We start from the raw sequence: 24,310 nt of genomic DNA on the forward strand, positions 1-24,310 counted from the left end.
ATTTTACTGTGTATGTGGGAGACACAGATGGACTGAGCACAGTACCTCGGTCTTACTGTGTGTGGGAGAGGGGGAGAAAGAGACGTACACTCACAGAGGCAGAGTCTCTCAGCCTGTGTAAGAGGGAGGGAGAGAGAGAGAGAGGCACACACAATGTGGATGTGAAATTTCACCTGCCTGTTTCAGTGACAGACACCCGCCGTCAGTAAATGAAGACACCCCCATCTGTCTCCCCCTCCTCTCCCTCGACTCCCCCACCTTTCTCTCCCAACTCCAGTCCCGTCCCGACCCCCTGGGAAACTGAATAGAGCAACAGTCAACTGCTGCCTGTGCGCTGATATGACAATAAATGCTACTTTACTTTACTGAGTTAAAGAGTTCCCACGGTAGACTGTAAAACTGGGACCCTGGTTCTGGACTCCCCCAACACCGGAACCCTTCTTCAGACAGCCTAATCGGAATTGAGTCTGAAGATGTGTCTCGTCCCGAAACATCAGCTTTTTTTCTCCAGAGATGCTGCTTGACTCGCTGAGTTACTCCAGCTTTTTGTGTCTGTCTTCGGTTTAAACCAGCATGTGCAGTTCACTCCTTACACGGGTCTCTGCACAACATTGATTGGTAGCGTTCCGGACCCCTGGACCCGAGGACTCCGACCTGTATCTCTCAAAGAAGTACATGTGAAAAATTTCTCACGGACCATAAAAATGCGTAACCTTTCAGTAAAGTCCCTTTTAAAGTCCCTTTTAAAGATTATAGTTATTTTCTTGAATCTCATTAACATAACTCATGAATAAGTTGATGTCCATATGCGGATGTAAATCTTTATTTTTATTTATTTTTTAAATTCAATCCCACAGAAGATAATTTTTAATCACCTTCTGTCCCCTCTGTCCAGCGTTCGCAGGAGTTCCCACGGTACCCGCAAGAGTTATTACGGATATCGCACTGGCCACTACGTTCATATAATGTTGCAATACTCAACCACAAGTGTACAAGTCACTCTTGGAGAAATTCAAACTTTCTTGAATTTTCTCCCGAGTGACCAAGTTACACGATGACCTGCCGTTAGCGCTACGGTGGTCCACGGTGGTCCACGAATGCCGTACTGTTATCGCACGAGGTTCCCACGATGTTAAACTCCGGTTAACTCTTGCGTCAAGTCGCCCCGTGAAAAGGCCGCTTTAACCTCCACTTTCACCCATTCCAAGACATCGTTCCTGAAATGTGATGTGGCAAGTTCCCTAAAGGGCTCTAGATAAGGTATAGCCAAGGATTTTTCCATTTTCTGAAGGAAATTAAGGTTTATATTTTTAAATGGTTGAATACAAGAGTAAGAAAAAATAAAAACTGTTGCAATAATAACATATTATCAAATGAAGCACTTAAACTTGGCCATCTACCATGGTGGCCATCTGTAGTGTTGTATCTCCATGAGCTGTTTTGAATATATCTCCAGTGCAGTGGAAATTTGTACAATTCATTTGTCTAACCGCAAACAAGACTTTTGGCAGAACCAAGCACTTCCCCTGTGTTGTCTCTGCCACGTGATACCTTGACAACACGACTCTTATTTTAAAGCATTTTCTTTTACAAATTTTGCTTTCAGAAGAAGGAATTTCTTGGGTGCAGGCCAATATTCCACGTTTGCCATTACTATCATGTGGTATAAAATGCTAAAGAAATCCAAGTATCTCCACAAATAAATTAGGATAATCTTGCAGAAGGCACAATCATAAGGCTTTTAAATCATCAGCAGTGTTTCGGCAAGCACATTTAGGAAGTAAGCCAAGCACAGGGAGTTCCCACTAGGTGCTGCCAAACTGCCACTTAGTCTGTCTTTTTTTTCTTGCACAAATTCTTGTAGTTGCAGCAGTCAATAAGCATCCTGGAATAAAATCTGCTGAATCAAACTTTGTTGCATTCAGCTCAGATAGCAATGTGCAACACTGACTTGCTTGGGTGAACTTGCAGAAACTGTCCAGCGGCTTATTGCTTTGCTGAGCAACATAAATAAGCCATGCTACTCGGGGAAGCCAAAAGTAAAGATCAAACACGTATCCACTTAAGGGTAACATTAGAAAAACAGTTCTCTCTAAACATGCCGAAACTTCTCAAAAAAGGGTACAATTAGGCGTCGAAATTCTAATGTCCAACAAAGAATAAAGCACAAAACTTTTTTAAAAAAACAACAATCCTGTCTTTAGCTATACACATCCTACTTGACGTCCTTGCAATGTTCACATCTGAACTCCCTCGCAGGTCCGAGCTCCATATCTTTGAATCTACCAACCTGAAAAGCTACGACAGCCTCACAATCCTTCAGAGGTTTTAGATGGCTGTCCCCCACCTTCTCAAGTGAAATTAAATATGAACACCATGTTCAAAACTTGCCAGTGAAACCTCGTGCCCACAAAATATAACAGCTCTCAGTTATTTTCTCTCAGAAGTATCTAATTATACACTTTGGAAACCTCTACCACATAGTCATAGCATGCAGTGTTAATTGATTTTTTTTTTTTTTTTATATAAAAGGTTTCACTTACCACAGACGTGTCAATCTGAGCTAATATTTTAGGATTATTCTGTTCCACAGCCTCCAGACACTGGAACATTGCAGTCACATGGGGATCACTCAACAAAAAGGCAGTGTCTGCAAGACAGAAACAGCCAACAATGATGACTTACATATTTAGAAAGTAATTACATCAACTAACAATATTCTGTACAAAAAAATGCATTCCATTACAACAGATCCTTCTGCTGTAGCACTCAATTTTGAATACGAATATTTTAAGTTAACCCTTTAAAAGTAGTGCCGATATTCATGGGATTTTTCAACTCTTGAATTGTCCACAATTCATTAAAACCCAGGCCAATTTTTGCACTTCATAAATTATATGTTTGCTAATGGCCCAAGTTCATTGTTGAAATTACAATTACAATCCACTGTGGGAGACCTAACAAATTTTATTAAGTTATCTTTACAAAGATTTTATGTTATCTTTATGTCAATTCTCTAAGCAGAACCTGATCTGTTATTTGATATATTATCCTAATTTGCACTTAAGTGCTCAATGTTCACCCATTCGACGACCCCCCCCCCCCCCCCCCCACATGTTTTCAGACATGTGGTGCTTGATTTTTTTATCCAATGAACTCAAAATTTATATATTTTTTTAAATCACCCCTTGTAGGCATTCCGTTTACCAAGCCTGCATTTTGTGCCTGCCACAATCCAACTGCAAACATTTTCCTGGTCCTTAGCACGCAAGAAAACAAGAAAGTAGGAGCAGGATTAGATCACTCAGCCCTTCAAGCTTGCTTCACTATTCAATATGATCAATGCTGGCCTCAACTCCTCCTCTGTGCCAGTTCCCCGTAACCCTCAATTCCACGATCTTTCAAATATTTATCCGTACCTCAAATACAGCTAATGATCTGACTTCCCCTGACCACGGGCAATTTCAGAGATCCACTACCTTGGAGAAGAACTTTCTACCTGCTGCCATTTTAAATTACAAGTCCCCTATTTTGTAGTTATGTCCACTTGTTTGTGACTCTCCCCCCACTGAGCATTCATGACTATTTCCTAATTGTAAATTATCTGCACTTAATGAATTAATGGGTCAGTAAAGAAGAATTCCAAACCTTTAGAATAAAAACTCTTAATGTTCAACTTTACATGCTCAGCATTTTATTCATAATGGAGGCAACCAAATCGATCTCACACAACGTGGTTTTGAGTACATTCATTTCTGTTGTACCTTTGTAGAATTTCTTTGAATACTTGTAGTTGCTGAGCAAAGGTCTTAGCTGTGATGACAGACAGTGGAACTGAAGGCTGTGGTGGAGCCAGTATTGTGCTTTCTGAAGATTACTCTTCGAGACAGACTGGTCAGTATCCATCAACTGAAGGGAGTTAAAAAAAGACAAATTATAAACTAACTTGCATATCATGCATCTTTAAATTGAAGATCTTAATGCTAGGTTGGAAAAGAAAAGAAAAATCTGTACTTAAATCTCCAATTGCTCCATCTTCCTTTCTCTTTTAATTAAGGAATTCATAAACCAAATTTCTTCAATTAAATAACAAATCTAGATTGGTAATGACTCATTTAGTATTTCCTATGTTCAAGACACTTATTTGTAAAGATGCAATGCAATGTAATGGTTAAACTTTTATAAACATGGTCCAGAAGTGTGATGCTAAGATGGACTATCACATTGCAGGCTTCTAAATAGATGAAAACCACCTTAAAATATGACAGGAAACCCACAGAACTTCATAAAAACGTTATCAAAACAAATAACACACCGCTGATGATAGTGTAGCATTCTCTCACAGCAATTTGGACATATTTATTAACTGTGCAGTCTTGCTTGGAACCTTGCTTGCCTTTGAAAATCACTGAAAGAGGAGTATGGCAAAGCACAAATAGATTATGGATTTAAACCTGACCAAATATTGAATTCTGCAGGCCTGTTTGCCAAAAACAAAAAACGAGACATTTATCAGATAATTAAGTTCACGTCAACAAATAGAAGTATGGACTCCATCGCAGGGGACAGACTTCTGACCGACATACACTACAAACCCACTGACTCACATGGCTATCTGGACTACACGTCTTCCCACCCTGCCCCCTGTAAAGACTCCATCCCCTACTCCCAATTCCTCCGCCTACGCCGCATCTGTTCCCAGGATGAGACGTTCCACACCAGGGCATAGGAAATGTCCTCGCTCTTCAGGGAACGGGGATTCCCCTCCTCCACCATAGATGAGGCTCGCACCAGGGTCTCTTCCATACCCCGCAACACTGCTCTCTCTCCCCATCCCCGCACTCGCAACAAGGGCAAAGTCCCCCTATTCCTCACCTTTCACCCCACCAGCCGGCAAATACAACAAATAATCCTCCGCCATTTCCGCCACCTCCAACGTGACCCCACCACTCGCCACATCTTCCCATCTCCCCCCATGTCTGCCTTCCGCAAAGACCGCTCCCTCCGCAACTCCCTTGTCAATTCTTCTCTTCCCTCCCATACCACCCCCTCCCCGGGCACTTTCCGTTGCAACCGCAAGAAATGCAACACCTGTCCCTTCACCTCCCCCCTCGACTCCATTCAAGGACCCAAGCAGTCGTTCCAGGTGCGACAAAGGTTCACCTGTATCTCCTCCAACCTCATCTACTGCATCCGCTGCTCTAGATGTCAGCTGATTTACATCGGTGAGACTAAGCGGAGGTTGGGCGATCATTTCGCCAAACACCTCCGCTCAGTCCGCAATAACCTACCTGAACTCCCGGTGGCTCAGCACTTCAACTCCCCCTCCCATTCCCAATCCGACCTCTCTGTCCTGGGTCTCCTCCATTGCCAGAGTGAGCAACACCGGAAATTGGAGGAACAGCACCTCATATTCCGCCTGGGTAGGTTGCGTCCGGATGGCATGAACATTGAATTCTCCCAATTTTGCTAGCCCTTGCTGTCTCCTCCCCTTCCTTAACCCTCAAGCTGTCCCCTCCCATCCCCCCGCCCTCGGGCTCCTCCTCCTCCCTTTTTCCTTCCTTCTCCCCCCCCACCCCCAATCAGTCCGAAGAAGGGTTTCGGCCCGAAACGTCACCTATTTCCTTCGCTCCATAGATGCTGCTGCACCCGCTGAGTTTCTCCAGCATTTTTGTGTACCTATGGAAGAGCATCGTTCTATCTGATGACAATAAAACACTCTTGACAAACACCATGACTGACAATAGGAGAAGGAAGATAGACACAAAATGCTGGAGTAACTCAGCGGGACAGGTGGGATCTCTGGGTAGAAGGAATGTGTGACCTTTCGGGTAAAGACTCTTCTTCAGAAGTGTCTGAAGAAGGGTCTTGACCTGAAACGTCACCCATTCCATCTATTAAGAGATGCTGCCTGTCCCACTGAGTTACTCCAGCATTGTGTGCCCATCTTCGGTTAAACCAGCATCGCAATTCCTTCCCGCACAATAGGAGAAGGAACGTCACCACTGCAGAGAGATTAATCATTTTTCATACCGGTAAAGACGGAGGAAGTGCAGTTGCAAATAGAATACCCTTCATAAAAGGGGCAAAGCCAGTATGCAATATTGCACAAGCCAACTCTAGTTCCTGTGAGAATTTGAGGCAGACGATGATTAGACCAAGGTCATGACATATAACTCATAAAGAGGAAACAGAACAAATTATTGGTAGAGGACAAGTACACAAACCAAATTTTGTTACCATGGAAATCAAAGAGGCATGGAACCAGGAAGATTAGTATTGGTTTATTATTGTCAAGTATACAATACAAATACAATCAAGCCATTAATGCAAGATGTGATATCATCCCAAAAGAATTTGCAAGTAAGCTTGCAAAAAAATGTTTTTAAATGCAAGTTCAAAGTTCAAGGTCAGTTTATTGTCACACGTACCAGTTAAGGTACAGTGTGATTTGAGTTACCATACAGCCATACTCAGTGAAAAGCAACAAGACACACAACCACATAAAAGTTAACATAAACATTCACCACAGTGGATTTCACATTCCTCACTGTGATGGATGGCAATAAAGTTCAAGCTTCCTCCTCTTTGTAGGCTGTGGGCCGAGGAGCTTTTTTGTGCTGTTTTGTGACCCAACTCACGGAACTACATGAAATTTTCACATATTGTGTAAAAATATTATATAAATCATCCCGGAAACTCGTCAAGAACAAAACTTGCACATTTTTATTAAATTAATATTAGAGAAAAAACGGAAAATGTTCGGGTATTTTTAGTCCAATCAAAACAAGTTTGACATTGAGTCGGACGCCAGTTGGCCAATCACACGCTTTGTTTCAGGCTAGCTAGGCAGGGAGCACACAACATGGCTGAGAATGCTTCTACTGATGCCAGTTTTACTGGAGATTCCAATGAAGGTTCTTTGTTGTTCTGTGGAATGCATGTCGTGGAAACTTGCAGCAGGGTAATTGAATTTAGTGAGAAAAGCATTAAGAAGTCTGAAGAATGTGCAGCTAAGTGGATAGAAGTGGAACAAAGCCTTGAAAGCAAAGTCCCTGCTGAGGTGCTGCAACACAAAGAGGACAGCCAGGAATCAACTGGAATTGAAAGGTAAGATCTAAAGTCTGAATTTATGAAAATGTATCTGTATGGACTTTAATTAATTTAATTGCACCCTTTTATAATATGAAAAAATTGAGATTTGGAGGCTGTATACTTACTCACATTCACTCACTCACATTCACTCATGAAGTTGAGGGCCTAAACTATGTGTATCCATAACAAAGTAGTTTAAAAATATTCACTAATACCAGCTTGTTGAAGTCTAATAAGTTTTCTTTATCATCTATTCTCGGAACTGCCTGCGATAACTTACCGGGAAAAAGTGTTCCGACCGCGGAGCATATGTACTTAACATAGTGAAGCCACGGTCTCAATTAAGAAGCGGCCAATTCGCGAACGCGGATCGTGTTTGTATCATCTCTGCGGGTGGGGGGGGGGGGGGGTGGACGGCTGTACATAATGCCCTCCGTAGCGGCCGTTTCCGGGCCCCGACCACGGGAGAAAAACAGAGGAATATTGATTGCACTTTATAGGCTTCCATTGTAGTGAGAAATGGTCAGAGATGGCTGATGTTTATGTAGTAATGAATTGGTGTATGTGAACTTGAACTAATTTATCTATGGTAGTAACAGTGTTATTCCCATTAACATTAAGAAGAGGTTGAAATTTTATGAATTGCATGCATACTTAATGACTAAGATGTTTTTTTTGTAGCCTCTGCCTGACCCTCCACTTGAACTTGAACTAACTTATCAATGGATTTATCAAAACTTATCAAAAGACTTGGAATCTGATGAAGAATATTCAGATGAAGATCAGATGTAATGTAAACAAATAAATTGGGGAAATAAATGATTATATAAAGTTTTATTTTAATGTCGATCGTTTCACTGTTTATTTGGTCAAATTATTTAAACAATGAGTGAATTACTTATGATAATGGCGTGCTGGTGAATGACAGTGCGACAGTCCCCCCACCCATCCACACACACATCCATCCGTAGGCACACTTCCATGCATGCGCGCACACTCACACATACATGCACACATACATCTGCACACACACACATCCACCCGCACGCAGACATACATGTACACATCCATGCACACACACACATCCATCCACACACACATCCAACCACACACACATACATACACACTTACATCCACACATTCAGAAACACGTTTGACAGGTATACACAGACACACACACACAAACTACAGACACTCAAACAATGCAACACTTTTAGGGTTATTTTAGGTTAAAGGTAATAGCCCTCATTTGCAAAGGCACTATCGGGAGTTCTCTAACATAAATATAGGCTCATTGTAGCTTAAAATGAATAATCGATTAAACATCAGAGCATTCAATTCTTGGTCAGGATGTAACATTTACATCAGAAATAAGACAGGTCTCTTATAGGTCTGTCACCCAGCCTGGCACTGCCCCGGTCCCACTATGGCCGTTACCCCCACTCTCCCCACTATGGCAGTCAGTGGGGTTCAGTAAACGGGGGAACCCAGAGGATTTGTCCACACCCTTTAATTAGGCAGGTTCATGAGCCCTTAAAACCTGGGACCTCTGCTGCAGTCTCATTAAATTTCCTATTAAAGCGACTGGAAGATGCCTTGCAGGACTGTCCCCCAGCCTGGAACTGCCCCAGTCCCATATAATAATATGTGGTTTAAATGGACTGCAACACGGAAATAGGATGCCCATGGTGTAATATGGGCATTAGCCACTAGATGGCGCCTACTTTCCCGATCTCATTTTCTAATTAGTTTAATTAATTAATGCGCAACTTTTGGCACTGATGAGTTATGACATCCTTCTCAATTATATTTCATCTAAATACATAATACATTTTGAAAAAGATTTGAAGAAACTGCATAGGTAGAGGCAAAATATGTCTGCACTTAGAAAAGAGTTTGCATCCAGTGGTACAGTCTCGTGTTCCAGTAGTTGAAAGCAGAGCTTGAAAGACTGTCAGAAGCAGAGGTCATCATCCAGACAGCGAGATGTATGATAATTAACAAAACCTGCAGATGTTGAAAATCTGATAAATGCGAGAATAACTCAGGAGTTAACGTTTGACCTGAAATGTTAACCGTTTCTCTTTCCACATCGACCTGACCTGCTCAGTTTTCCAGCATTTTCTGTTTTTACTTAAGTATGTACACACGCAGTAGGAACACTAAATTGTGTGTGATTATGCATACGGATCTGCTATTTCAAAAACACTTATGTAGAATCTTCACAAGATACATTGTTGCATCAATTGCATATAAATGAAACAGGATGACCTGAAAAGCATCAGGAACTCCCACACAATCGTCCCCTGCTTCCATCTTTAAGACAAACCCAGTGTTTCTGAAGTATTGCTATGCAGAGTCCAGAAGAGTGGTGGCACCAAGGGAAAACTGTTGCGTGCTTACACTCAACACATCTGGAAGAGAACACCTGTTAAGAAGTGCTTAACCATGCTCTTGTCAGCATTGAAAACGAGTGAAAGACATCAGAGTCATACAGCAAACAAACAGGCCATTTAGCCCAATTTGTCCAATACAATCAAAATACCCCCTCTAAGCTAGTTCTATTTCCCTATGTTTGGCCGATATCCCTCTAAACCTTTCATATCCATGTATCTGTCCAAATGTCTTTTAAATGTTGTTATTATACCTGCATCAACTACTTTCCCTGCAGCTCGTTCCATATACCTAACACCCTCAGAAATATTTTTCCCTCGTGTTCCTATTAAATCTTTCAAGGGCTCACCTTAAACCCAAGCCATTTAGTTCTTGATTCCCCTACTTTGGAAATAAGATTGCATATTCACCCGATCTGTTCCCCTCATGATTTTATGCACCTCTATAAGACCACCCCTCAGCCTCCTGTGTTCCAATGAATAAGGGAAAACTGCAGGTATGAAAGGTGAGAACAGATGGTGAGCTGGCATGGTCTGTTGCAGCATAACCAAGCAATTTTGAAAAACAACCAAAAGATTAGAATGGGAGAACTGTTTGCAAAACAGCAAGGATACTGCTAAATATTGAAATCAAAGCCTTCATAAATAGTAAAAGGAAGCGATATCGTGCCACAGCATGGTAATAAAACATTTTCCATGCATTCATCATTGAAGTCAGTGTCACCAAAAAGTGACCACGGAGTGGGCTTGCAGGTAGCTCAAATACATTTTATAATATTGCTCAAGAACCCACAAAACGCGAGGAGCAAGTAATCGGGACAACCAACTGGTTACGGCATGACCCAATATTTATCTTCGCCATCATGCTTACTGGCCTTAAATCCTCTTCCTTTTTTCCCTTTTTTGTAGATTTTACTATTTCTACACTGACACATCTTGCCTTGTTCCAGATTTTATCTCCAGTCTTCCGAGTAAGTCCGTTTTTTAACGCTCGTAGGTGAAATTAACAGAGAGTTTGGCGTTTCAGTTTTGCCACAACCTATCACTGGAACTTAAACCTAAAATATTATTTTTTTTTAAAAATTATCTTCACTATATATTGTCAAATGAAGTGCTAATGGTAAAGATCAAAACTAAGAAAAGCAACAAGGATTGGAGATGAATATTAAATCAATTAAATATTTTCTTATATACCAGTTAGATGAATAATTTTCCAACTTCCCTCTGCCTAAACAGTGGTTTTATAACCACTTTCAAAAAGAATTCCCCTTGATTTCCAAGTACTAATTGCTTTATTTAGTTTAGTTTAAAAAGAAATGATCAATAGCACAGGAGAGAAATCAGTCCATGCTTCTCCAATACTTCAGAAAACATCCATTATTGTTCCACTATGTTGCCATTGATTCCTTTGTTAAATGCAAATCTAGTACCCGTTTTAACTTTAAAGGGGTTAATGTTGCATTAGAGTGTGCTCCATATTTCCATTAGTTAAGTTCAATCCATTGTATCAATGCTAACTCTGTACACAATGTCATCGTTCCACTAATTTTCCTTGTAACCCATCCTCACACATCCTTATCATCTGCCCCAGATGCCATCACCCACAGGCAATTTACAGTTGTCAATAAACCTACCAACAACACACCCTTGCAATGTGGGAGGAAAGTGGAGCAAACCAAAGGAAAAACGCAGTCGCAAGAAGAACATGCAAATTCTGTATAAATAGCACCAGATGTTTGAATTGAATTGAACCAGGTCACTGAACCTGCGAGACAGTGGCTCTACTTGTTGCACCACTGTGCCTGTTAAACAGTATTCTTAAATATCACATCTAAATTAAACCTATACTAGTTTCACTTCCCAAATAATTTACAAGAATAAAGCAATGCAGTAAAACTTTAGGCTTTATTTCAGGTTTCAATTCCTATTTGGTTTTGGTCACAAAAATCTTAACATCTTTTCTTTAAAAGTTCCTTAAATATTGAAAAAATGATACTTAACATTTCATAGATCAGAATAGATTTGCTCTCACTGATTACATGTATCCTAATTATCAGCAACAACAATAAAACCATGTTGCATTGTCATCTTCCACATTAGAGTTTAACAGCAGATAGGAATATTTTCTGCACTCTGGCTCCTCAATTTAAGTTACAAATGAATTTCCATTATAAATATGAGTGGTCTGGCATTTGCAACAAACCTTCAAAAATTCACGTCATCATTGACTAAGTAGTCAAAATTTATCACAAGTACCTGCTATCATGAGAGTGCTGCTTGCAAAACAACGTAAAAAGCAACTTTATATATGAAGGAAATAAGTAACCTGGAACATAATATACTCATTATTAACACAAAATGCTGGAGTAACTCAGCGGGACAGGCATCTCTGGAGAGGAGCAATAGGTGACGTTTCAGGTCGAGACTCGTCTGAAGAAGGGTCTCGACCCGAAACATCACCGATTCTTTCTCTCCAGAGATGCTGCCTGTCCCACTGAGTTACTCCAGTATTTTGTGTCTATCATCGGTTTAAACCAGCATCAGCAGTTCCTTCCTACACATATCGTCTGCACCACTGCAACATCTCTTCAAGGTCTGAAGAAATTCGCCTCCTCTCTCCAACGAGAGTTCTGCAACATCCTCTCCTGCTGCTTCTCCTCTGTGATTCCTCCGGCTCTCCAGCTCTACGACCATGGTCGAACCCAGACTCCCTACCACAGCCACGTGTGTTTTCTCGGTGCTTACCCGTGCCTCCATCCTCTACCTCGGGGATTTCAACTCCGGTTCCAGACCTCCCAGTTCGGACTTGTCTGAAGAAGGGTCTCGACCCGAAACGTCACCCATTCCTTCTCTCCAGAGATGTTGCCCGAGTTACTCCAGCATTTTGTGTCTATCTTCGGTTTAAACCAGCATCTTGCAGTTCCTTCCTGCACATACTCATTCACAGATGGTGTTCCGCCAAAAGTACTTTTAAATAATTCTACACATCAAGACAGCATATATGGAATGTGTAGCAGAATTTACGTTGCATGTTGAAGACGTGTCATGAGATAGTTGGAAGCCCACCTCAAACAGCATATCCTAAGTTTTACACACAAGCTACGTGCTGTAAAACCAGTGTGTAAATCAAACAGTACGCAAATCAAACATATGCCAAGCACCTCATGCGACTACACGGCCAAATTTGAGCGCTTTATTCCGAAAATAGAAGCAGGTATATTACACTTCAGTAGTAATTAGGCAGCGTGTTATTCTAAAACAGATTCGAGACGGACAACATCACCCCTAGCTTGCCAGCTAACGACAACACCGCCAGCGTGCTGGCTAGGGAGGCTGGAGCGAGGTCCTCCGCTGGGGATGTGCACACATACTCGTTGTCCGAGCATGATGTGAGAAGGTCCAGCTTGTTTGAATGACTACCGACCAGTGGCCCTCACCTCGGTAGTCATGAAATGCTTCGAGAGGCTGATCAAGAACCACATCTGCGCCTTCCTCCCTCGCAACATGGACCCGCTACAGTTCGCATACCGTCCGAACAGATCCACGGGCGATGTGGTCTCTCAGGTTCTGCACACCGCTCTCTCTCACCTTGACAGCCAGAAGGGGGGCTATGCTGTTGCTGTTCATTGACTTCATCTCAGCCTTCAATACGATAGTCCCCACCAGACTTGCTGAGAAGCTGCTGGAACTGGGGCTTAACACTCCCCTGTGTGCCTGGGTCCTGGACTTTCTCACCGCCAGGCCCCAGGTAGTCAAGATGGGAAGAAATAAATCGAACACCCTCACCCTGAACACAGGATCCCCCCAGGGTTGCGTCCTCAGCCTCCTACTGTACTCCCTGTACACACATGACTGTGTGGCCAGGTTCAGCTCCAACTCCATAATCAAGTTTGCTGATGACACTGTGGTGGTGGGCCTGATCTCCGATAACAATGAGAAGGCCTACCGGGAGGAGGTGGCTGATCTGGCACTCTGGTGTCAGGACAACAGCCTCCTCTTGAATGTAATAAAAACTAAGACGCTGATTGTGGACTTTAGAAGGGCACAACATCCGAGGACGTATACGCCACTGGAGATGAGTGGGGCTACTGTGGACAGGGTGAGCTGCTTTAAATACCTGGGAGTCCACATCACAGAGGATCTGACATGGACATCATACGCTGCCGCACTGGTGAGTAAGGCAAGGCAGCGCCTTTACCACCTCATGCAGCTGAGGAAATTCAGAGTCTCTCTGAGGATCCTTCAGTGCTTCTACTCAGGAGCATCTTGTTCGGCAACATCACAATCTGGATTGGGAACTGCTCTGCCCAGGACAAGAAGGCTCTGCAGAGAGTAGTGCGTTCAGCAGAACGCACTATGGGAAATACACTCGCCCCCCTGCAGGAACTATACACCAGAAGGTGCAGATCCAGAGCCAGCAACATAATGAAGGACCCCTACTACCCCAGCAACAGACTGTTCCAGCTGCTACAGTCAGGCAAACGCCTCCGCTGTCATGCTGTGAAAACAGAGAGGATGAGACGGAGTTTCTTCCCACAGGCCATTAGTACTGTAAACTCTTATCTCACCAGGGACTAATTTACTGTACCAATTTACTGTTGTGCTGTGTCTTTTTTAAATTGCTGGGGTTTTATTCTAATATGTAAATACGGATTCTGTTCTATTCTGTTCTGTAGTTTTTTGCACAATCTGCAGGCATTGTCACTTTCATTTCACTGCACATTTTGTATGTGTATGTGACAAATAAACCTTGACTTTACTTGACTTGAATCTAATAAGGAAGTCTATATAAAGTAAACCCCCGATATAATGGACCAAAAGGGGGCAATGGTGTCCGTTATTGCCGATTGTCCACTATAACCAAGTCAGGTATTATCATTGTATGTAGTTGAAACAAGGAACTGCAGGTGATGGTTGATACACAAACGGAAATAAAGTGCTGGAGTAACTCAGTGGATCAGGCAACATCTCTGGTCGATAGGTGCCGGCAAGATCTTTCTTCAGTTTGATTCAGTCGGCTAATTTATTCCAGCACTTTGTTTCACCTTAAAATTGGGCACCGATGCCGCTGGTCTGCACCAACGAGCATTCTTTGTCAATTGACATGGCGGTTGTTACAGCTCAAGTTGTAGCCCCTGACAGAGCAATGAAAGAAAGTGGCAGCGTCAACAGCGGAGGGAGGAGGCCGTGTGGGCAAAGCAATGGCAAACAGGAGGAATCGGCAGCTGGTAAGAGAGGAGGGAGCCCCACGGTGACAGAGAGCTTTTTATCAGTGGCAGCAACCCAAAGAAAGCACTGTGGCCAGGGGCTACAACGTGAGCCACAACAACGTGACCATACGGTGGGTGAAGAAGGGCTTGCTGGTACACCTTTCGAGCTGGGCTGGCGGCGACAGGTCTGTCTGTTGTAACCAAAATCCATTATGTAGGGGTCCTTTAGAAGAAAGTTATTCTGCATTTGAGAATAATTAGACGGGTCAAGAGGATTACGAATGGTCAAAAAGAAAAAGAAACCGGGAAACGAGATGGATAACAAATACATAAAGCAAATAATATGGACCGTTTTGGATAAAAAACAGAAATGTTGGGAGAACTCAGTCGGCATCAAGAGGATAGCAAGATCGATGCGGGCTTTACTAATGCACCGCTTGTTCAAACCAGTCTCATCTTGTTTTATTAAGCATAGAGTGGTTGGAGCCTGGAGCAAACTACCAGGGAAGCCAGTGGAAGAAGGTATAATGTTTAAAAGACTTTTAGATAGGCACATGAATATGAAGGAAATGGAGGAAGGTTAAGCAGAGGAAATTAGTTTAACATTATGTCCGGCACAAATATTATGGGCAAAGAGTCTGTTCCTGTGGGGTACTGTTGTATGTTACATGTTCTTCATGGGGGTAGGAACACACTTTAGTTCAATGATTCTTCATAAGAAATGGAAATGTGAGAACCAATGGGTATTTTAAATTGTATACAGGAAGAAAAGGAAGAGGTGGAGAAGTGGGAACGCCTGCAATGGAGCAGCCCCAACATGTCAATGTAACCATTACTTTATATTCTCAAAGATAGATATAAAATGCTGGAGTAACTCAGCGGATCAGGCAGCATCTCTGGAGAAAAGGAATGGGTGACGTTTCGGGTCAAGACCCTTCATCGGACTGAGATGCTGCCTGTCCTGCTGAATTACTGCAGCATTTTGAGTCAATCTTCGGTGTAAATCAGCATCTGCAGTTCCTTTATACATTTATTTTGTAATTACTTTTCCAGTTCTGACCCAAGGTCACTGAGCAAAAATGTTGCTTCTGTTTCTCTCTCCATGGATGTTGCTTGACCTACCAGCAGCTTTAGCTTCTAGTTTGGATATAATTTTCTGCTCACTGTCTCCCTCAACTTTTATCAAGATCATTATTTTACAGGTAGACACAAAATGCTGGAGTAACTCAGCAGGTGAGGCAGCATCTATGGAGAGAAAGAATGGGTGACGTTTCGGGTCAAGACCCTTCTTCAGACTGCTGTCGGGGAGGGGGCAGGACAAAGATAGAAAGTAGGCAGAGACAGTGGGACTAGTAGGGGAACTGGGAAGGGGGAGGGGAGAGAGAAAGCAAGAGCTATCTGAAATTGGAGAAGTCAACGTTCATACATCTGGGGTGTAAACTACCCAAGCGAAATACGAAGTGCTTTATTTTACAAGTTACCTATAATGTTTCCTTCAATCTCGGATATGTTTTAGATTTTTTTTTTTAAATCACTCAATGAACATGCAATACTAGAGAACTCGCGTATCTCAACATCATATTACATTTAAAAGAAGCAGAGTCTTTAATTTTGCAGGACATTACCCTCTGTTAGCTCAGAGATCAATAATAGAAACTAGGAGAAAAATCGGAATGCAAACTTACCAAAAACAAATTAATGCACCCAAACATGAACATTAATCATGATATTTCATATACTATTGGATTTGAAAAATTAAATTGCTAAGCAAGGATACTTTAGAAAACTGTCTGCAGTTGCAGAAGTTTACATTTTCTCTAACATATTAGAACGCAGGTCAAGTAAGAGTATGATACAAAGTACCAACAGTAATAGGTTGCAGGCTTTTCTTTCAAGACTCAACAAAAGAAATTAAGCACCAAAAGAGTAAATAGCAATATCATTAGTTTTTCTGGTTTACCTGTTCAATATGGTGAGCAAGGTGAGGACTGACCCAGCAGACATCTTTCACAAATGGCCAGTAATCTTTATGCTGTATATATATCTGTAATTGAAAATAACCAGAGAATAATTACTCTGTTTTCTGACATTGACAAGTTGCTCTTCACAGAATGTTTTTCCTTGTCCCACGTCTAATCAGTGGAACCAAGCAGCACACATGCAGAAGGCAGTCAGCAGCTTCTTATCTTAGTGAACAGTTCAAAACTAAGAACCAAATAAGGTACAGCACGTCTCTCCAATGTATCGAAAATAGCTATGCGACTTTTAGAAAGTAAAAAAGAGACCCAGTATCAAATCCATTCTTACTTACACATCTAAGTCACTATGTCATTGTTTCATGAACTCACGGTCAAATTTAATATTCTGCTAAAATTACATTTTCCAAAATGTTAACAGCTGCAGTGACTCTAGATCACAGCAAAGTAACAGGACTTCAAAATTAGAAACATCTATACCTTTTCAAAAAAAACCCCAATGTTTATGCATTATTACTTTATTATTTATAGCAATCATTTTCAGATTTCAAACCTACTGCAAAGCAGCAACAAACTTCCCATGAGGAAGGAAAAGAGTCAGATTAAAATGCAGCCTGGGGATAGTTAACACATTCTTTCAGCAGTTTACAGAAACCCAGATCTGCAACATGAGTCACAAAACTACTGCAGTGCAAGTCACATGATAAGTAAGGAAGTAAATTATTTGAATTGAAAATATAACGGCACAAAATCTGGTGGGTCAGGATGTTATTCAAGTCCCTTTATTCCTTACTAAAACTAAAAATAGGAAGCCAAACCTCAAAAAAATGAAACATTTCTAATAATTTGATTAGCTACATTTCATTTGGATTGTCAAGACAGATTTACAGAAGAGAAAACACAGGATAGGTCAAAACAAAGTTCATCGCTGAACTACAGAAGAAATTATTTTAAATAGTGATATGTACAGTGCCCTCCATAATGTTTGGGACAAAGACTCATCATTTATTTATTTGCCTCTGTACTCCACAATTTGAGATTTGTAATAGAAAAAAATCACGTGGTTAAAGTGCACATTGTCGGATTTTAATAAAGGCCATTTTTATAAATTTTGGTTTCACCATGTAATAATAATGGATGGGATTTATATAGCGCCTTTCTAATACTCAAGGCGCTTGAAATGTAGAAATTACAGCAGTATTTATACATAGTCCCCCTATTTCAGGGCACCATAATGTTTGGGACACTGCTTCACGGGTGTTTGCAATTGCTCAGGTGTGTTTAATTGCCTCCCTAATGCAGGTATAAGAGAGCTCTCAGCACCAGTCTTTCCATCACCTTTGGAAACTTTTATTGCTGTTTATCAACATGAGGACCAAAGTTGTGCCAATGAAAGTCAAAGAAGCCATTATGAGAATGAGAAACAAGAATAAATCTGTTATAGAGACATCAGCCAAACCTTAAGCTTACCAAAATCAACTGTTTGAAACATCATTAAGAAGAAAGAGAGCACTGGTGAGCTTACTAATCGCAAAGGGACTGGCAGGCCAAGGAAGACCTCCACAGTTGATGACAGAAGAATTCTCTCTATAATAAAGAAAAATCCCCAAACCCCTGTCTGACAGATCAGAAACACTCTTCAGGAGTCAGGTGTGCATTACCAATGACCACTGTCCGCAGAAGACTTCATGAACAGGAATACAGATGCAAACCACTGGTTAGCTGCAAAAATCGGATGGCCAGGTTACAGTTTGCCAAGAAGTACTTAAAAGAACAACCACAGTTCTGGAAAAAGGTCTTGTGGACAGATGAGACAAAGATTAACTTGTATCAGAGCGATGGCAAGAGTAAAGTATGGTGGAGAGAAGGAACTGCCCAAGATCAAAAGCATACCACCTCATCTGTGAAGCACGGTGGTGGAAGTGTTATGGCCTGGGCATGTATGGCTGCTGAAGGTACTGGTTCACTTATCTTCATTGATGATACAACTGCTGATGGCAGTGGCATTCTGAAGTGTATAGACACATCCTATCTGCTCAAGTTCAAACAAATGCCTCAAAACTCATTGGCCGGCGGTTCATTCTACAGCAAGACAATGATCCCAAACATACTGTTAAAGCAACAAAGGAGTTTATCAATGCTAAAAAATGGTCAATTCTTGAGTGGCCAAGTATTCACCCGATCTGAACCCAATTGAGCATGCCTTTTATATGCTGAAGAGAAAACTGAAGGGGACTAGCCCCCAAAACAAGCATAAGCTAAAGATGGCTGCAATACAGACCTGGCAGAGCATCACCAGAGAAGACACCCAGCAACTGGTGATGTTCACGAATCGCAGACTTCAAGCAGTTATTGCATGCAAAGGTTATGCAACAAAATATTAAACACAAAACTTTTTCACACAGAGAATTGTGAGTGGGTGGATTTCTCTGCCTCACAGGGCAGTGGAGGCTGGTTCTCTGGATGCTTTCAAGAGAAAGTTAGATAGAGCTCTTAGGGATAGCGGAGTTAGGGGATATGGAGAGAAGGCAGTAACGGGATACTGATTGTGGATGATCAGCCATGATCACATTGAATGGCGATGCTGGCTCGAAGGGGCGAATGGCCTACTCCTGCCCCTATTGTCTATTTTCTATGACAACTTTCATTTACAATACAATACAATTTATTTGTCATTTGAACCCCATTGAGGTTCAAACGAAATGTTGTTTCTGCAGTCATACACACAAGAAAGAACCAAGACACAACACAATTTACACAAACATCCATCACAGCGCATCTCCTCCTCGCTGTGATGGAAGGCAAAGACTTATCTCTCCCCTGCACTCCCCATTCCCCTCCCGATGTCAGAGTCAAAGCCCCCGGCGGGCGATGGTAATTGTCCCGCGGCCATTTACGCCGCGCCGGGTGATGCAAGGCCACACTCCGGGTCTTGTTGTTGGAGCCCCCGGCGGGCGCTAGCAAAGTCCCACAGCCATTCCAAGCTGCGCCGGGCGATGATGTAAGGCCCCGCTCCAGGTACTCTTCAACCCCGCAACTCGGGCAGGTGAAGTCGCCGTTGCGGAACCCCCGAAAAGCGGTCTCCCAGCAGGGACCCGCGGGCTCCCGGTGTCACTGTCCACCAGACCTGCGGTAAGCCTCCGAATCTCCGGGGTCAGGTCACAGCCGAGCGCCACCACAGCTCCACCCGCTCCGAACTCGGCCACCTCCATGATGGTGAGTAAGTCAGCAGGCTCCGCGACTGGAGCCCCAGGTCGTTCCTGCTGGAGGCCGCTCCACGGTGTTCGGCCGCAACGACAACGGAGACCCGACAGAGAAAAGGTCGGGTTCTCCGTGCAGGGGATAGATTTTAAAAGTTTCCCCAACCCCCGCCCTCCACACACATACCCACACTCATACACAAAAAAATAAATAATAAAAACTACATTCAAACGAGACAAAAAATAATAAAAAGACAGACGGACTGCAGAGGCCGCTGCGACGTGAGTCGCGCCGCCCACCGGATGTTTACATGACATTGCTGTGTCCAAAATATTATGGTACCCTGAAATGGGGGAACTATGTATAAACACTGCAGTAATTTCTACATAGTGAAACCAAAATGTATAAAAATGGCCTTTATTAACATCTGACAACACGCACATTAACCACATGTGAATTTTTCTATTGCAAATCTCAAATTGTGGAGTACAGAGGCAAATAAATAAATGATGGGTCTTTGTCCCAAACATTATGGAGGGCACTGTGAAGACCTCTTTTTTTCTTGACATAACAGGTTAAAACTTGTTACTAAAAATGCAGGGAATCAAATTAAAATCTATCCCAAAATAACAGATAAAACAAGTTCAAACCAATCACGTTTACTGCAAGAATATTCAGAGTGTAGGTATCTACACTTTTACAGATAAATATTTATACAGCATCTTGTATAAATCAAACCACTTCAGAAAAATTATTTTCAGCCGACCACCGGGGCTGAGAATCCGCGGCTGCCCACCGAAGCGAGAGGCCGCGGCTGCCGTCGTTCCCGCACCATCCGCCGCTCCCCCACCAGCTGCTGCAGGAGCTGCGGGTTTAGCAGCCCCCCGACCCCAGCATCACCGAAGCCCGCCAGCCTCCGGAGCAGGGAGAGAGCGGGCCCGCCCATTACCCCGCCGGGCGCTGCTCAAGGTCTAGCCTCCCGATAGAGCAGGCCTACCTGGGGCAGCTGCCCAAAGACCTCTTCACCGGCGCGGACCCCGAAGATCCCCGGCCGCTGGCTGCCCGTCCGTTCGGGTTGTGGTCGGGCCAGCAGCGGGGTGGAGCCTCGGCCAGTCATGAGTCGGCGGTCCCGCGACGGATTCCCCGGCAGTTTCCAGTCTCCGCCGAGGGTGCAGCAGCGCAGCCGGTCTCCAACGACACCGGTGACGGTGGGTGCAGTCCCTACCTGCAGCGATGGGGCGAGGCCTGTCGATGCCGGCCGCCCCGCATGCATCCCCAAATTGCCTCGCGTGGCCGCCATTAAAGACCGCCTCAGCTGCCCGCCAAAATGGCCGCCGCGGCCTACTTCCACATGGCAGCCGCAGTGACTTCATAAATGGCCGACGCAGCCGGCCGGAAGCGACGCTCGGCCTTCTCTGACCGCCGCCCACAGAGCCACCTTTCGGCTGGATGCCGTCCCTGCAGCCTGACCTCCGGCAACAGCGCCACCTTCAGGTCGGATGCTGTCACTGCAACCTCCAGTTTTCCAGCACAGCTTCCCATCCTGCACCATGGTCACTGGACAATTTGAACTTTCCTACCACCTTGGACTTGTTTGCTCACTGTGGTTTGTTTTGTTTCTTTTCACTTTTTTTACGCTGTAATGATCTCACCGGGTTTATCAATTCGTTTATTCTTTTTTTTCTTTCTTTCTTTGCATTGTTGCCGACTTCTCCCAGCCATTGCTGTGTGCCGTATTTCTCAGGACACGATCCCCTGCTGGTCGAGGAGATGCGACTGTCTCGTCCATTCGGCGGCTTTTTCATTGGTCTCCTCGCACCCGTCAGCATACAGCCGGGATGACCCTCAGCCGGAGAGTCGGCTGCACCCGCGGGCCCCACCGTCCCGACCCACGGCTGGGGTACCTCTGACCCACAGCAGGAGCTGCCCTCAACCATGTTTGCACATATTTTTGTAGAAGGTTAAATAATAATAATAATGGATGGGATTTATATAGCGCCTTTCTAATACTCAAGGCGCTTTACATCGCATTATTCATTCACTCCTCAGTCACACTCGGTGGTGGTAAGCTACTTCTGTAGCCACAGCTGCCCTGGGGCAGACTGACGGAAGCGTGGCTGCCAATCTGCGCCTACGGCCCCTCCAACCACCACCAATCACTCACACACATTCACACACAGGCAAAGGTGGGTGAAGTGTCTTGCCCAAGGTCACAACGACAGTATGTACTCCAAGCGGGATTCGAACCGGCCACCTTCCGGTCGCCAGCTGAACACTTAGCCCATTGTGCCATCTGTCGTCCCATTAGCACGTTCTATTCCTTCCTCCGGTTCTGAGGGGGTCCTGTGACGTCAGCTGATAGTCAGACCACTTGCGGTCGAACCCTCGTCAGTGGTTACGAGGGCTGTCACGTGATGTCATGGGGTTAAGGGGAGTGTCCTGCTACATAAGCATATCTCACATTGAGATCAACCCAGTCGACGGGTAGCTGAGCTGGAGACAACACCCTCGCTCAGCTGCAGCAGCAATGACATTATGTTAGAGGACCAAACGTGTATGTATTTTGAACCTATTATGTCTGAATAAAGCAACTATTTATTCACCACGTTTGGTGCCGCTACAACTTAAAATTTTAACTCCAACATTTTCTGATTTTATTTCAGATTTCAAACATTTATTCTTAAGATTTAGTAAAATCATGACTACCCCGTGACTGCACTCCTCTCAGTATTCATTTCATTAGGTTGTGGAATTTTTGTGAAAAAACAAAAGCAAATAAAAACATTTGCTTCTGGGAAATAACAGCTCAACAACTTTGAAGATGGACGAGTCAATTGAACAAAAATCAAACAGTTACTCTTTAAAGTCTTTACTGATCATTTTGGAATATAATCATGTTTTCAATTTGGGTGGAGAAATGGGGAGGATGGGCAACAAAGAATGAAATAACATTTTAATTTAATATGTCAAAAGTAATTCAAACTTTTCAAATGTAATTTCATAGGTGGGTGGCACGGTGCTGGAGTTGCTGACTTACAGCGCCAGAGACCCAGGTTCGATCCCGACTACGAGTGCAGTCTGTACGGAGTTTGTACGTTCTCCCCATGAACTGCGTGAGTTTTCTCCGAGATCTTCAGTTTCCTCCCACATTCCAAAGACGTCCAGGTTTGTAGGTTAATTTGCTTGGTATAAGTGTAAATTGTCCATAGGGTGTGTTAATGTGCGGGGATCGTTGGTCGCTGGGCTCGTTACGTGCTGTATCTCTAAACTAAACTGAAAGCTGTTAGATTCACAGTACAGGTGCACAACCTTTTATCCGAAGATCCAAATAACGAAAACCTCCGAATAGCGGCCATTTTTTCGGTCCTTGAAGAAAGGTCCTTGAAAACGTTCACCGAGGGCGGCCCGCAGAGGTGACAGCGGAACCTCCGGTCGGTCCTCGAAGAAAGGGGAACTAAATCCCCATTCATAAAAGAGAAGATGAGGGTATATTGCGCGGGAGGGTTAATAATTGACAATATGCTGCTGCCTGCCCGCTGAGTTAAAAAGTTCCCACGGTAGACTCACGATACACAGTGCAGATTGTCGCTCCCTTCAGTTTCACCCCACCTACGCCTCTCTGCTTCCCGGCCATGTGTGTGACCCCTTCCCTCCCCTCTCCAGCTCCCCGCCCATTGCACCGGCGCGGGGGCTTTGCACAGTCTTCACGTCGGCGATTGCAGCAGGACCGTGCCAGTCACCGGAGACGTCAGGACCAATTGGACACCGACCACCAGGCCCACCGCAAGCACGGAGATCCCAGAGACCCACAGCCAACAGCAGCCCAGCCCCACTCCAACTACAGAGGAACCTGGGTTGCGGATGACGGGGCGCAGCTCGGGGCGTCGTAGGGGCGCAGCTCGGGGCGTCGTAGGGGCCCATCGGGGAGCGGCCACTCAAAGCCATGCCGGGAGATGTAGGGCCCTACCCCGGTCTTGATGTTGGAGCCCCCGGCGGGCACGAGCAAGTCCGCGGCAATTTACAGCCGCGCCGGGCGTTGTAAGGCCCCCCTCCAGGTCACTCTCAACCCCGTAATTCGGGATGGGAGAAGTCGCCGCTGCCGTTGCCCCGCAAAGCAGTCTCCCACCGGAGACCCGCGAGCTCCCGGTGTCATCATCCACCGGAGTCGGGTCGCAGCAGCTCGCCCCCGCAGCTCTCCACGCTCCGAAGCTGGCTAGCTTCACGGAGGTAGGTCCGTAGGTCCACAGCTCCCACCGCCGCCCACCGACCCCCAGGCCCACTGCAAGCACGGAGATCCCAGAGACCCACAGCCAGCAGCAACTCCAGCCCAGCCCCGCTCCAACTCCAGAGGAACACGTAGGGGCAGAAGCTGACGGTGTGCAAGGTACGTCTTGTTCTTGGGGTGGCGGATGAGGGGGCGCAGCTCGGGCTGTGG

At 44.2% G+C, this 24,310-nt stretch overlaps 1 protein-coding gene across 5 annotated transcripts in view; it reads right to left on the reverse strand.

The window, feature by feature from the left end:
• Positions 1-24,310, reverse strand: part of rubcn (rubicon autophagy regulator) — a 75,485-nt gene that overhangs the window by 41,762 nt on the left and 9,413 nt on the right. For all 5 annotated transcript variants that reach the window (XM_033032099.1, XM_033032100.1, XM_033032098.1 and 2 more), the window contains exons 3-5: positions 16,659-16,742; positions 3,765-3,909; positions 2,544-2,650 (exon numbers count right to left, since the gene is read on the reverse strand). In XM_033032099.1, coding sequence (XP_032887990.1) covers positions 2,544-2,650; positions 3,765-3,909; positions 16,659-16,742 — 336 coding nt within the window. The remainder of the gene's footprint in view (positions 1-2,543; positions 2,651-3,764; positions 3,910-16,658; positions 16,743-24,310) is intronic.

The sequence above is a fragment of the Amblyraja radiata genome, chromosome 13 (assembly GCF_010909765.2).
Source record: "Amblyraja radiata isolate CabotCenter1 chromosome 13, sAmbRad1.1.pri, whole genome shotgun sequence".
Taxonomy (NCBI): Eukaryota; Metazoa; Chordata; class Chondrichthyes; order Rajiformes; family Rajidae; genus Amblyraja; species Amblyraja radiata.